The following is an 11469-nucleotide window of genomic DNA, read 5'->3' on the forward strand; positions in this document are numbered from 1 at the left end:
GTTGCAACAGATGCTATGGACATCAACTCAGACCCTGGCTGCTGTGGGGCCATGGACCCAGAGATGTCCCTAGACTGAAGCTTGGGCCCTGACATACATTGGCCCCAGGAGGTGGCACAGGCCATTCAGAGCCGCAGCATGGCTGTGGGATACCAACATGGTTTCAGGTGGCAGACGAGACCTAGGACATCTTCTTGCCCCTTGGTGGTAACAGGAGCCATGGATATCAACTCAGACCATGGCTGCCATAAGGACACGCACCTAGACATGGCCCTCAGCAGCCTCTTCGGCTCGGATGGCACCTAGGCCCCAGGTGGTAGCATAGGCTACTCAGAGCAGCATGGCTCTGGAGGCTTGGACAACAACAAGTCCACAGGTTGTGCCACAGACCCTGGGTATCCATGTGGCCTAGGTGGCAATACAGGACACAGACTTTAACAGAGTCACTGGATGCAGTAGGACATGGACCCAGACATTGTCCTAGGCCTCTACATGGCCTGGATGTCACCAAGGCCCCATGTAGCAGCACAGGCACTTACATTGGCATGACCCAGGGGCACCATGATCCAGGGTCACCGACTCGGCCCCAGGTGACAGCCCAGACCCCAGACATATGCATGGCTTTCAATGGTAGCAGGAGCCGTGGACATCAACACATAGACCCTGGCTGTAGTAAGGTCATGGATCCAGACAAGACCCTTCGCGCAGCCCAGGCACGGGCATCATCACTCCCTGAATGACAAGCAGGCCATCTACCTCAGCCGGCTTCTCACCACCTTCGGTTCTTCTGTTCCACATCTTTCCACAGCACATGAACCATTCTGCCTCTCGTTTTCTCCCATTTTCCACCACACATTTGCTCATTATAACGGCACCCAACCTCTGTCAACTTCTTTAGGTAGCCCAGGTCTTGAGGACCCAGGATGGCCGGCCTATGAGTGCTTTCCACCCACCTGAGCTGTTTTCTAATGACAGACAGAAAGGTAGATATGTCCAGATGGAAGGGTAAGTGAGGAGGAACTGGGGGGAGTAGGGGGAAGGGAAACCATAATCACGATATAGTATGTGACAAGAAAATCTATTTTCATTAAAAGAAAAAAGAAAGAATTGTTGTGACCCCTCCCCAAATAAAAAGTAATCATCACCATCAATACTTTCTGTGCCCACCTCCTTAGATTCCCCATTTGCAGGGTTATTACTGAATCCCATGCTCAAAAGATCAAGTGAGACTGAATCAAGAAGGCTTATGTGATCAACTGTTTCATAATTCCCATGTATAGGGAATAGGGAATAGTCATCTGTGCAAGCAATACTCATGACTTTGAAATGCCACTCCTGAAACACAGAACTTGTCATTTTGTTTAAATGGCATTTCCTGAAGAGTGTACATCTATATACTACAAAATCCCAGAAAGCACATGAAATTAAATAACTTGGAAATTCATGTTTTTATTGTTAACATGAGTGATGAATTTTAGTGAAGCTGTACATTGAGTACATGTGTCAACAGATTTCCCTGTAGCTCCTGAACAAAGATTGCACTCTAGGGATAGTCGTCCCTATCCATAATGAGAAGGACCTTTTCAATACGAGGAGTTGTGCTCTGTACTACTACACGCTTCTGACTCTTCCTCTCTTCTGCTCTCCGATGGACGAACCATGTCTAAAATTAGAGGAAGTCAGGATTGGAGTTAGCATTGGCTTCCACCCCAGAGCCAAGAGATAAAAACCACTTTAAGACACATAACACTGTTTCTATTTAGCTCATAAAATCAAATACCAGCTGTGTGTCAACTTCTGCAATAGGCCATGGTTTTGTCTTTTTCCAGCAGTATAGACACTTCAGTGGTTTCTTTTCTATTGGAAAGCTTAGATTACAACTTGTTCCAGTTCCTTGATATTAATTCAATATATGATAACTGGGTAAAGGAAATTATTCATTCTGACATTTTTCCATAAGCTGTAGAATACCCTCCTCACTAGTGATACATTCCTCTTGTTTGGGCAGAGATTGTAGATCACCAAATGTTAGCACATTTTAAAGGCCTATGGAGGGGAACAGCTTTCTGTTTGTAAAAGCAATCTTCAGTATGAAGTAATTAATCAACAGAAATAAGCATGAGAGATTTTTAGAAAGAAAATAGCATTCAAGGGTGCCAATGGGATTGTTGGTGCTTGAAATTTCTGGAGAGGGAACAGGTGGTAGGCAGAGAAGGCCTAGACAATGGTTTGACATCACAGCCTCCAGTGTTTGTGAAGGATGACAAATTTAACCTAATGACATACAGGACACCGAAACCTTTGCCATCTCCAGGAGTTCAGCTGAAAGCATGACTTCCACCCATGGTAAATCTGAACAGTATATTCTTTCATGCTATAAAAAGTTCTCCAGGATCAGGATGAAGAATAATATCATTGCTTCACCTATATTTCCAGAATCCTGTCCAGCACAGAGGGCACACTAGGCCCTGCTGTGTCACCAGGACATCTAAAGCCCATCATTCTTCAAAAGACAAAGAGTAAGATGGTGGACAACAGTGTGGGGAAAGTAGTCATAAATCAGGTCTTCCTAATATGGTCTAGCTATGGAAATACAGTCACAGTTACCTGTTAGATGTCACCATCCTTTCAGGCTCCTAGTGAATGAGGGTCCATTGTATTGGGAAGTTCTCAAAATGTGCATTTGTGCCTCCATGTACTTTCTTTCCCTGCCTATTTTATGGATATATAGTCTATAGAAGACCAACCAAAACACCAGAAGCCCTACTACCATCATGATGCCTCCATGAACTCAAATAAAGCCCCAGTGCTGACTCATGTGGTCTCAAATTAAGTCAGAGTTCCCCCTGTTTGATTCCTAAAGCGTATCTATTACGTTTGTAAGAGGAAAGAGGAAATCAGAAATGAGGCTTTTGGAAAATCACACTCAAGAGTGTGCAAACAGGAAACCATGGGTGTTTTCTTTTGTATCTTGTGTCCACATTCTCTCAGTAGCTGCAGTGCACCAGTCTCTAGAGCTGTAGTGTATCATCCTCTCTAGAGGTGCACTACATCATCCTCTCTAGAGCTGCAGTGCATCAGTCTCCAGAGCTGTAGTGTGTCATCCTCTCCAGAGCTGTAGTGTATCATCCTCTCTAGAGCTGTAGTGCACCAGTCTCTAGAGCTGCAGTGAATCAGTCTCTAGAGCTGTAGTGTATCATCCTCTCTAGAGATGCAGTGCATCAATCTCTAGAGCTGCAGCGCACTAGTCTCTAGAGTTACAGTGCATCAGCCTCTCTAGAGATCCATTGCATCATCAACTCTAGAGTTGAAGTTCACCAGTCTGTAGAGCTGCAGTGTATCAGCCTCTCTAGAGCTGCAGTGTATCAGCCTCTCTAGAGATCCATTGCATCATCAACTCTAGAGTTGAAGTGCATCACTCTCTAGAGCTGCAGTGTGTCAGCCTCTCTAGAGATGCAGTGCATCAGCCTCTCTAGAGCTGCAGTGCACCAGTCTCTAGAGTTGCAGTGCATCATCCTCTCTAGAGATGCAGTGCATCATCAACTCTAGAGTTGAAGTGCACCAGTCTCTAGAGCTGCAGTGTATCACTCTCTAGAGTTGCAGTGTGTCAGCCTCTCTAGAAAAGCAGTGCATCAGCCTCTCTTGCAAAGAATAACGAGGCTACAATCGATAACCCAAGAGAAGTCAGGTAAATAGGAGGTCCCAAAGAGAGACATTCATGGATCACCCCAGGAAGGGAAAACGGATACGATCTCCTCTGTAAACTGGGTAGGGGGTAGAATGGAGGGGTTGGGAGATAGGAGCATGAGGGATCTGGATGGCTAAGTTGGAATAGGAATGGAAAGGGAGAGCAATGAAAGAGATATCTTGAGAGAGCCATTATGGGTTTAGGGAGAAACCTGGTGCTAGGGAAATCCCCAAGAACCCAATGCCTTGTTCAGCCTTGATGCAGTAGGTCCTGCCCCAACTGAATGTACCAGGTTTGTTGACTCACAATGGAGGCCTTATCCCCTATGAGCAGTGGATGTGGGAGTTCGGGGAGGAGGTGGGGATGAGAGCAGGAGATGGGGAAGGAGGAAGAACTGTGGTTGGTATGTAAAATAAAAAAAAATTAAATAAAAAAGTGCCTAGGACAAGTCTTCCCAAGACTTGAGGAAGGCTGTAGATTGACTGTTCAATGTCTTTGCTTGGATTTACTGACCTTCACTTTGACTTCAGGAATATTCAAAACTTGTGCAAGTTCTTTCCTGTGGAAAGAAAACCACAAATGTTTAGCATGCCGTGGTTTGCATGAACTGCAAAGTCATAAATGATTTCTATACTTTTTTAATATTGCTATCTTCCCTCACTCCCCCACTCCATTTAACTTTCATTCTCCGAACTAGTCTTGCTTTTGCAATGGTTTCACCTCTTACAAAAGTTTCTAAACAATACATATTTTAATTTTAACACACTATGAAAACTAAAAATAAATGCCAAAGTGTATGCTGAGCAAATTATACTAAATTAAAAAACAGCACCAGGGTAAGGGAATGGGAAACCGAAAGGAGTTGATGGATAGGTACACAGTCCCTGAAAAAATGAGGAGACTACTGGTGAGGAGGTCACCCAACAAAGTGTAAATCCTTAACACTGGTGAACTTTACACTATTGAGTATTTTGACACACTATACTCATGTCCCCATATTTTACAGAAATTAAAGTATGACTCGAAATGGGTGGTGTTGACTATGCACACTTGTTTGCGGCCAACACTACACGCTAATTCTGACTTTTACCCCTACACAAGGCACCCTCCTGTACCCACCACCTAGGGAGAAGACAACAGTGGCTTAGGGAGGGATGACAGGAAACCAGGGCCTGGATGAACAAAAGGAAATCTCAACCTGAGACAACAGGGAGGTTGGGGATAGCTCCTGGTGCAAGACACATACCTGGCAAGCGCATCTGGGTACTGGGTTTCTTTGAACAATTTTTCCATTTTCTCGACCTGCCCCAGTGTGAACTGCAATGTGGTTCGCCGCCGCCTTGGTGAGGAATGGCGCCTCGGAATCCGAATCACAGGCTCGGCTGAGGGTCTTGGCTCCTCCTGGTGAGGCCCCGAGGAAGAGGAGTTCGCGTCCCTACTGCTCTCCTCAGAGCCGTTTTGGCTCTCACGGACATGGCTGACCCCGTTATTTAGTTCCATTAGGCAGCCCGCATCACCTCCACTAGGGTTGTCACCCACCATCGCCAAGGCAGCCTCTAAGGTGGAGACCTCAGCTATCTCCTCACCATTCTCATTCCTCACAATGTATATATATTGCCATTGGACCTTGCGGGCCATGACTAGTAGTGGGCCGAAGCCACAGAGAGAAGTGGGGCTCCAGGAATGACGACACTCAGGGCCTATTGTTCAGTCATGTCTACTACTGATGAGGCATCAAGAGAAGGCCTGAGGAAAAGGTGACGTCAACGTGTCCTTCTGCGCATGCTCCACACTTCTCCACATTCCTCAAGGTTGGCGTCCACATGCTCCTCTCCAGATGGGCGCTATAGTCTTTTCCTTCCCTGACTGACTGCTCTGGGCTTTATGACCTCTTGCTGAGGTAGGTGGTATTTGCTTTGGTGCACAAGTGGTGTGTGTGGCCCAAAAGATGAGGAAGGAGGGAGCCATTGTGAAGAGGGTTGTGAAAGGTCCTGTGAAGTTAAACCTCACTTCCAGTGCATGCATTTGGAAGAGCAGCATGCACTCTTAACTGCTCAGCCAACTCTCCAGTTTTTACTCTTTTATTTTTTTTTAAATTTTTTAATTTTTATTTTGCAATACAACTCAGTTCCACTTATCAGCCACGGATTCCCTTGTTCTCCCCCCTCCCGCCCCCCTCACCTTCTCCCCAGCCCACCCCCCATTCCCACCTCCTCCAGGGCAAAGCCTCCTCCGAGGACTGAGATCAACCTGGTAGACTCACACTAGTGATGGGATGGCCAAACACCCTAATTGTCGTGCTAGAAACCTCATCCAACTACTGAGCGATCTGGATGCAGAGATCCATGGCTATGTCCCAGGTGGATCTCTGGGAGTCCAATTAGTGAGAATGAGGAGGGTTTATATGAGCGAGAATTGTTGAGACCAAGGTTGGATAAAGCACAGGGACAAATAGCCAAACGAACAGAAACATATGAAATATGAACCAATGGCTGAGGGGTCACCAACTGGATCAGGCCCTCTGAGTGGGTGAGACAGTTGATTGGCCTGATCTGTTTGGGAGGCATCCAGGCAGTGGCACCGGGTCCTGTGCTCATTGCATGAGTCGGCTGTTTGAAACCTGGGGCCTATGCAGGGTTGCTTGGCTCGGCCTGGGAGGAGGGGACTGGACCTGCCTGGACTGAGTCTACCAGGTAGATCTCAGTCTGTGAGGAAGGCTTTGCCCTGGAGGAGAAGGGAATGGGGGGCGGGCTGGGGAGGGGAGGTGAGTGGGGCAGGAGGGGGGAGAACAAGGGAATCCGTGGCTGATATGTAGAATTGAATTGTATTGCAAAATAAAAATTTAAATAAATAAATAAATAAATAAATAAATAAATAAATAATTGTTCCACAGAAGTGGAGTGAGTTGACAAGCCCATGATGAGGGTACAGAGAATCATGTGGGGTCAGCATGAAGCAGCATAGCACCTGGAAATCTTCCTCCCTTGGCAAGGCAAAGTGACCAGAGCTTGCCAGTGTCACCTTCTGCCATAAATGCCATTTCTGGAATAGGCTACTCTGGTTCAAATACTTATACCCACATTTTAGTAACCTGAAAAACAATGGAATCAACATACTGACAATCCACCTCTTTATTGCTGAGATAATTGCAGGGAAGAAAATGTTGTCATGGCCAGCATGGGTGGCCGAGACATTGGGGGCATGGCCAGGTTCCAGGTCATCTGGCTCTGGACAGAGGTGGCACACATGAGCTGCTCCAAAATCTTCAGGGATCGTTGTTCTGGGGAGCAGGTGGTGCATCAATCAGCACCACCTTTCTATTGTTTCTCCTGAAAATGGCTCTCCTGTTCCTAAACCAATCCTACAAGCAGAAGAAAGGGTTGCTTTAGTACACTGTACTGTACCACCACTGAAGAACACATCCTTTAACCATGTATACTGGATCAATTGTACTAGCATTTTAGAACATATATGGAACCCATCTCTGGCCCAGTGTGTGCTAGGTATGTGCTCCAGGACAGAGCTACTCCCCTAGTAAAGCACCACATTTCTGTTTGCCCAGAAACTGTTTATTGATCTAACCCCAAGAACGGTTGAAGACTTACCTCAAGTGTGTACTGATTGTTCAGAATGCTGGAAGCAACAGGTTTCATTCTCATTGAAACAGTGAAAACACCCCCATGAGGCCCCAGAGGACATGTACCCCTACACCAGGCCTTCTGCTATGGAACAGACCCAGAATGTTGTCTATTCTCTCCATCAATTGATATTTTTAATGCATTCTTTCAGGAAAGGATGCAGATCCAGCTCATGGGTTGTTCCTGGTCCTTGCTGTGTGTTGAAAAGTATCAAAAACAGTTCTCTTGGAACCCCGGAGTACTATCTCAAGGCCCAAATCTGTCTGTAAAAGGCTCCATGGTGATAGCCTTTTGTGAGTATCCAGAATACACATTATATGAGACAAAGGGCACTTCTTTCTGCTCTATGCTTCCTTCCTAGCCTCCAAGTATACTTCGTATAAGCCTTTTCCCTTGTGGGCATGTGGTCTGGAAAGTCAGGGCTGATTGTAATGGTGAGCAGAGTTCACATACATAACCAACAAAAGACTGGTAAAAGGGTTATGGGCCTTTTGAGGTTCCTGGTCCCAGTATTGATTCAGAACTAAGCCAGGCATGGGACCTTTACAGACTAGATCAAGAAGTCTGAGAAAAGGTTTTCTGAGACACGCAGAGTGAAAGAGTTGAAGGTTAGCAAGAACATGGTCTCTTCACTTAAGTGAGGCGTGTGGGCTGCACAGCCTTCAGAAGGTCATGGAAACACACTATGTTCACCGAGGGACACACAAAGCATCTTGGCATCATAGGTTTCAGGTGTCCAGGTTGGCATTTCCTGCCTGAGAAAATGGAGGTCTTTTGTCATCTTGAGCCTAGCCTGGCTGTGGACTGGTCTGGCATCCTTGGGATGCAACATCAGGGTCCCAATTTGGTGCTATACCTCTCTTCTAGACAGCACCATCAGAAGATGTGGAGCCCTTCCAAAACATTAATTTTTTTTTAAAATACTGACCTGCACATCTGCTTCCGGCACACCCATTGATATTGCAAGATCCTTCCTGAAGTGAAAAGATTCCAACATTCAGGCCTTGTAGTGGAAATAAACTGTATAAAGACATGTCCTGTTTGCTTTTAAATGTTTGTGTCCACACTTGTGTGTGTGCACACGTGTACATACACACACACACACACACACGCAGACACACACAAACACATGCACACACTCGCACAGACACACACACAGTATTCCTCACACCTCCTTTGAACTTACTCCAGTAGTAGGTTTCTTTCAGGGACCAAAATTAAGGGTAATCCCCCAAACACAGGTATGTGGTCTATGTACTTAACATGTAAAGCTTCATTAAGAGAAGCTCCACGATAAAAAGTGTTAGTCAAATTTTAATCTGAGGTGGAATCCCTCCTGCATTTTCCCAGCCACACCTCAGGCTTCTCACTCATACTTACAGAGACTTATTTAGAACAAGCATTGTCTAAATTTCCCACACACGCGCCAATTAAACAGGCAACAAAATACATTCTTTCCAGTTGGACTAGGGCACATCTGCTTACTCCAGAATCCAATTTCTGCTGGAGGGTCCAGACATGGTTGCTTTGTTTCTAGAGGAAATCAGGGGTCAGGGAGGACCAAAGGACAGCCTGGATGCACTGCTAGAAAACCAGGCGCCTAGCAGGCCTTCTGCTTACCTTACTTGAAAGCTGGGGAAGCGAGTCTCTTCAAAAAGACGCTCCAGGTCCTGCAGCTGAGACTGGGTGAAACTGGTGTGTCTGTGGAAAGGCTGCCTGTCCCGAGCCTGGAGATTCTTGGTGCCCTCAGGCATTGCCGCCTCTTGCTGAGGCTGCTGTGGAACACTTCTGCCATGGCCACCTTCGGCCTGGATCCCCTTTTCCATGGGGCCAGAACTACCATCGCCAGAATGACCTCCTTCCATTTCTTCTTCTTCGTTTTCTCCCACCTCTACCACTCCTGTGGCTTCCTGAGTAAGACCGGACTGAGCAAGCGCTTCCTGAGCAGGCTTGCTTGGGGCAAGTTCGCCCAGAGCAAGTTCGCCCTGATGAAGCTCACCCTGAGCAAGCTCGCTCTCTACAAGCTCCTTGCCTTCTTCCTCTCCAGCCTTCAGGACAACTGCATTCCCACCTGCCAGAGAGAAATACATAAAGATAAAGATCTGAGCATCGTGGCCCATGGATCATTGGAAAGCCTGGAGAGGGCCCACAGGCAGAGCCGGGTAATCGAAGTGCCTGGCCACTGGCCTTTCCACCAAATTTGCTTCCCGGACTTCGCTCAAGTGGAGTCAGAACCATTTTACTGACCATGCTGTTGTTCCTGGTCTTCATTAGCTCCTAGACACAGCATCCTGGTGAAAATGTGGCAGCAGCCCTGGCGAGACTCCATGCCAGGAATCTTTCAATGAGACCCGAGTTCCGAAGACCTAAAAGCCGTGTCCTCACGGTCTGACGCCAGAGGTACAGCTGTGACTCTTAACCCGGAAGGCTTGTCTTCTGGAGACTCTACGTAATTACAATGTGTCCAATCACACATTCTGGCCTGCACAGGCTCAGCGGCTGTGGGCTTGTCCTCTGAGGTGCCTAGCCTGAAGCACTTTAGGGCTGCAAAGAGCAGGGAGTACTTTAAAACCTGCAGTGAGTGTGTGTGGAGGGGGTGCGGAACCTGTGGCTCTGGTTTGCTGCTTAGCTGACACCTCTAGTTTTGTTCAAATTCAGTCATAGGGAGTAACAAAAAGACCTTTTCAAACTCAGCAGGCCCTTGAGCACAGCTAAATCACTTTATTAATTTATGGAAATGTCCTTCAAACAAAATGCCCCAACCTTGGTTGTGCTGTCTTGAAGAGCCCTGTATGATGGCAAATATGTGGGTAGGCCAGGGCACGATCCTCCTGAGAGACTGTGCTCCCAACAGGGCTGAATTCCACCGTTGTTCACAAGCTCAATCTGATGGAGACCTTTCTCTACCCAGCTGTGCTTGACCAAGGTCTAGGGTGACCCAGATACCTGAGGGCATCAAAGATCAACCCTGGGTACTGGCTCCCAACCTGTCTCACAGCTGTGAAGGTGAAAGGCAGGAGGAGTAAGCAATTCTGGATTCAAGCTCTACAAAGAATCATTGCAGGAAGGGGCAGAACTGAGGAAAAGTTAGAGAGACTCCCCAGAGTAGGTGACATTCTCAAAATTTAAAAGAGCCACTGAGCTCTGTCACTTCGTGTTTTTGTTTTTAATAGGATCATGGCAGATTCCGGACAATGGCTGAGGTAATTGTTAGGAGATGGAGCTCATAGGACACTGGGTGTATTCTTTTTTTTCTGGCAGTTTGCTCCAAGGGCTTAGCAAAGAGTGATGGGCAGGGATTTCCTCTCTGTGGGTTGTTTCAGCACCCTAAAAGATGGATGCATGCTGCGTAACCCAGAGGAGCTGTGGAGTGCACTATGGGAGTAGCTAACACAGGTAAACACCAAGGCCTGCTCTGCTCCAAGCTGTTATCTATGTGAGTCTGGAAACCAGCACCCATCTCTGCCTTTACCCTTGATCCTCTTGACTCTGCTGTCCCCATCTTGGACCTGGGGAAGGGACTCTACTCTGCTGACTCCTTAGGATGTCTGCTGCTCGCCTGCTGCGATGTAGTAGCCCAATCTTACATATCACTGCATTGACAGGAAACCTGTACCCATAAGCAGCTTTTGTTGTAGAACAGCAGTGATTCATGAGCCCAATTACTGCTCTGTGTGATTTTCTTTTAAGCTGTCTTCTGTGAGGGACTCTCCAGGATTGAAATGCATTAATGCAATCTTGTTTCTCCTTCTTGTTTAGTTACATGCTCAGTGCTTTAGGTCAGTGATTTTCAACCTGCCTAATGCTGTAGCCCTTTAATATAGTTGCCCATGCTGTGGTGATCCCAACCATTTTTGTTGTTACTTCCTAATTGTGATTTTGCTATTGTTATGAGTCCTAATTTAATATCTTTGTTTTCCAATGGTCTTAGTTAAGGTCTGTGGACCCCAAATTTAAAAGTGGCTGCATTACCCAAGTTGAGAACCATTGCTTCAAGTTCAGGCATGTGATTGTGGAGCTTCTACACCATTTTCCCATGGGACTCTCCTCATCATAGTTATTAGATGGGAAACCTACCTGCACACAGATTTTCCTGAGGGATTTCTTGGTCAGCATGCACAACTCCACACAGGTGCATTCACA

General features: G+C 46.7%; 2 protein-coding genes across 2 annotated transcripts; both read right to left on the bottom strand.

Moving 5' to 3' along the window:
• Positions 1-4160: 4160 nt before the first annotated feature.
• On the bottom strand, positions 4161-5560 carry LOC131899076 (homeobox protein Rhox13-like). Its single transcript, XM_059250448.1, has 2 exons — positions 4935-5560; positions 4161-4247 (listed from the first exon to the last, which is right to left on the bottom strand). Exons 1-2 carry the CDS (start codon positions 5324-5326, stop codon positions 4175-4177), a joined length of 465 nt encoding a protein of 154 aa, XP_059106431.1. The 5' UTR covers positions 5327-5560; the 3' UTR covers positions 4161-4174.
• Positions 5561-6821: 1261 nt separating this feature from the next.
• LOC131900170 (rhox homeobox family member 2-like) lies at positions 6822-9655 on the bottom strand. The gene is made up of 4 exons (XM_059251532.1): positions 9574-9655; positions 8947-9397; positions 8255-8300; positions 6822-7049 (listed from the first exon to the last, which is right to left on the bottom strand). Exons 1-4 carry the CDS (start codon positions 9653-9655, stop codon positions 6954-6956), a joined length of 675 nt encoding a protein of 224 aa, XP_059107515.1. The 3' UTR covers positions 6822-6953.
• Positions 9656-11469: the final 1814 nt, after the last annotated feature.

Source organism: Peromyscus eremicus, chromosome X (genome assembly GCF_949786415.1).
Source record: "Peromyscus eremicus chromosome X, PerEre_H2_v1, whole genome shotgun sequence".
In the NCBI taxonomy this organism is placed as follows: domain Eukaryota; kingdom Metazoa; phylum Chordata; class Mammalia; order Rodentia; family Cricetidae; genus Peromyscus; species Peromyscus eremicus.

What these genes read in the sequence shown, in the direction of transcription:
- LOC131899076 (XM_059250448.1), bottom strand. Translation starts at nt 5,326, where the DNA reads ATGGCCCGCAAGGTCCAATGGCAATATATATACATTGTGAGGAATGAG. An exon ending in TACCCAGATGCGCTTGCCAG is followed by an intron (nt 4,248 to 4,934) that starts GTATGTGTCTTG and finishes TTCTTTCCACAG; the next exon opens with GAAAGAACTTGCACAAGTTT.
- LOC131900170 (XM_059251532.1), bottom strand. Translation starts at nt 9,655, where the DNA reads ATGGAGTCTCGCCAGGGCTGCTGCCACATTTTCACCAGGATGCTGTGT. An exon ending in AGACCAGGAACAACAGCATG is followed by an intron (nt 9,398 to 9,573) that starts GTCAGTAAAATG and finishes TCTCTCTGGCAG; the next exon opens with GTGGGAATGCAGTTGTCCTG. An exon ending in TTCCCCAGCTTTCAAGTAAG is followed by an intron (nt 8,301 to 8,946) that starts GTAAGCAGAAGG and finishes TTTTCACTTCAG; the next exon opens with GAAGGATCTTGCAATATCAA.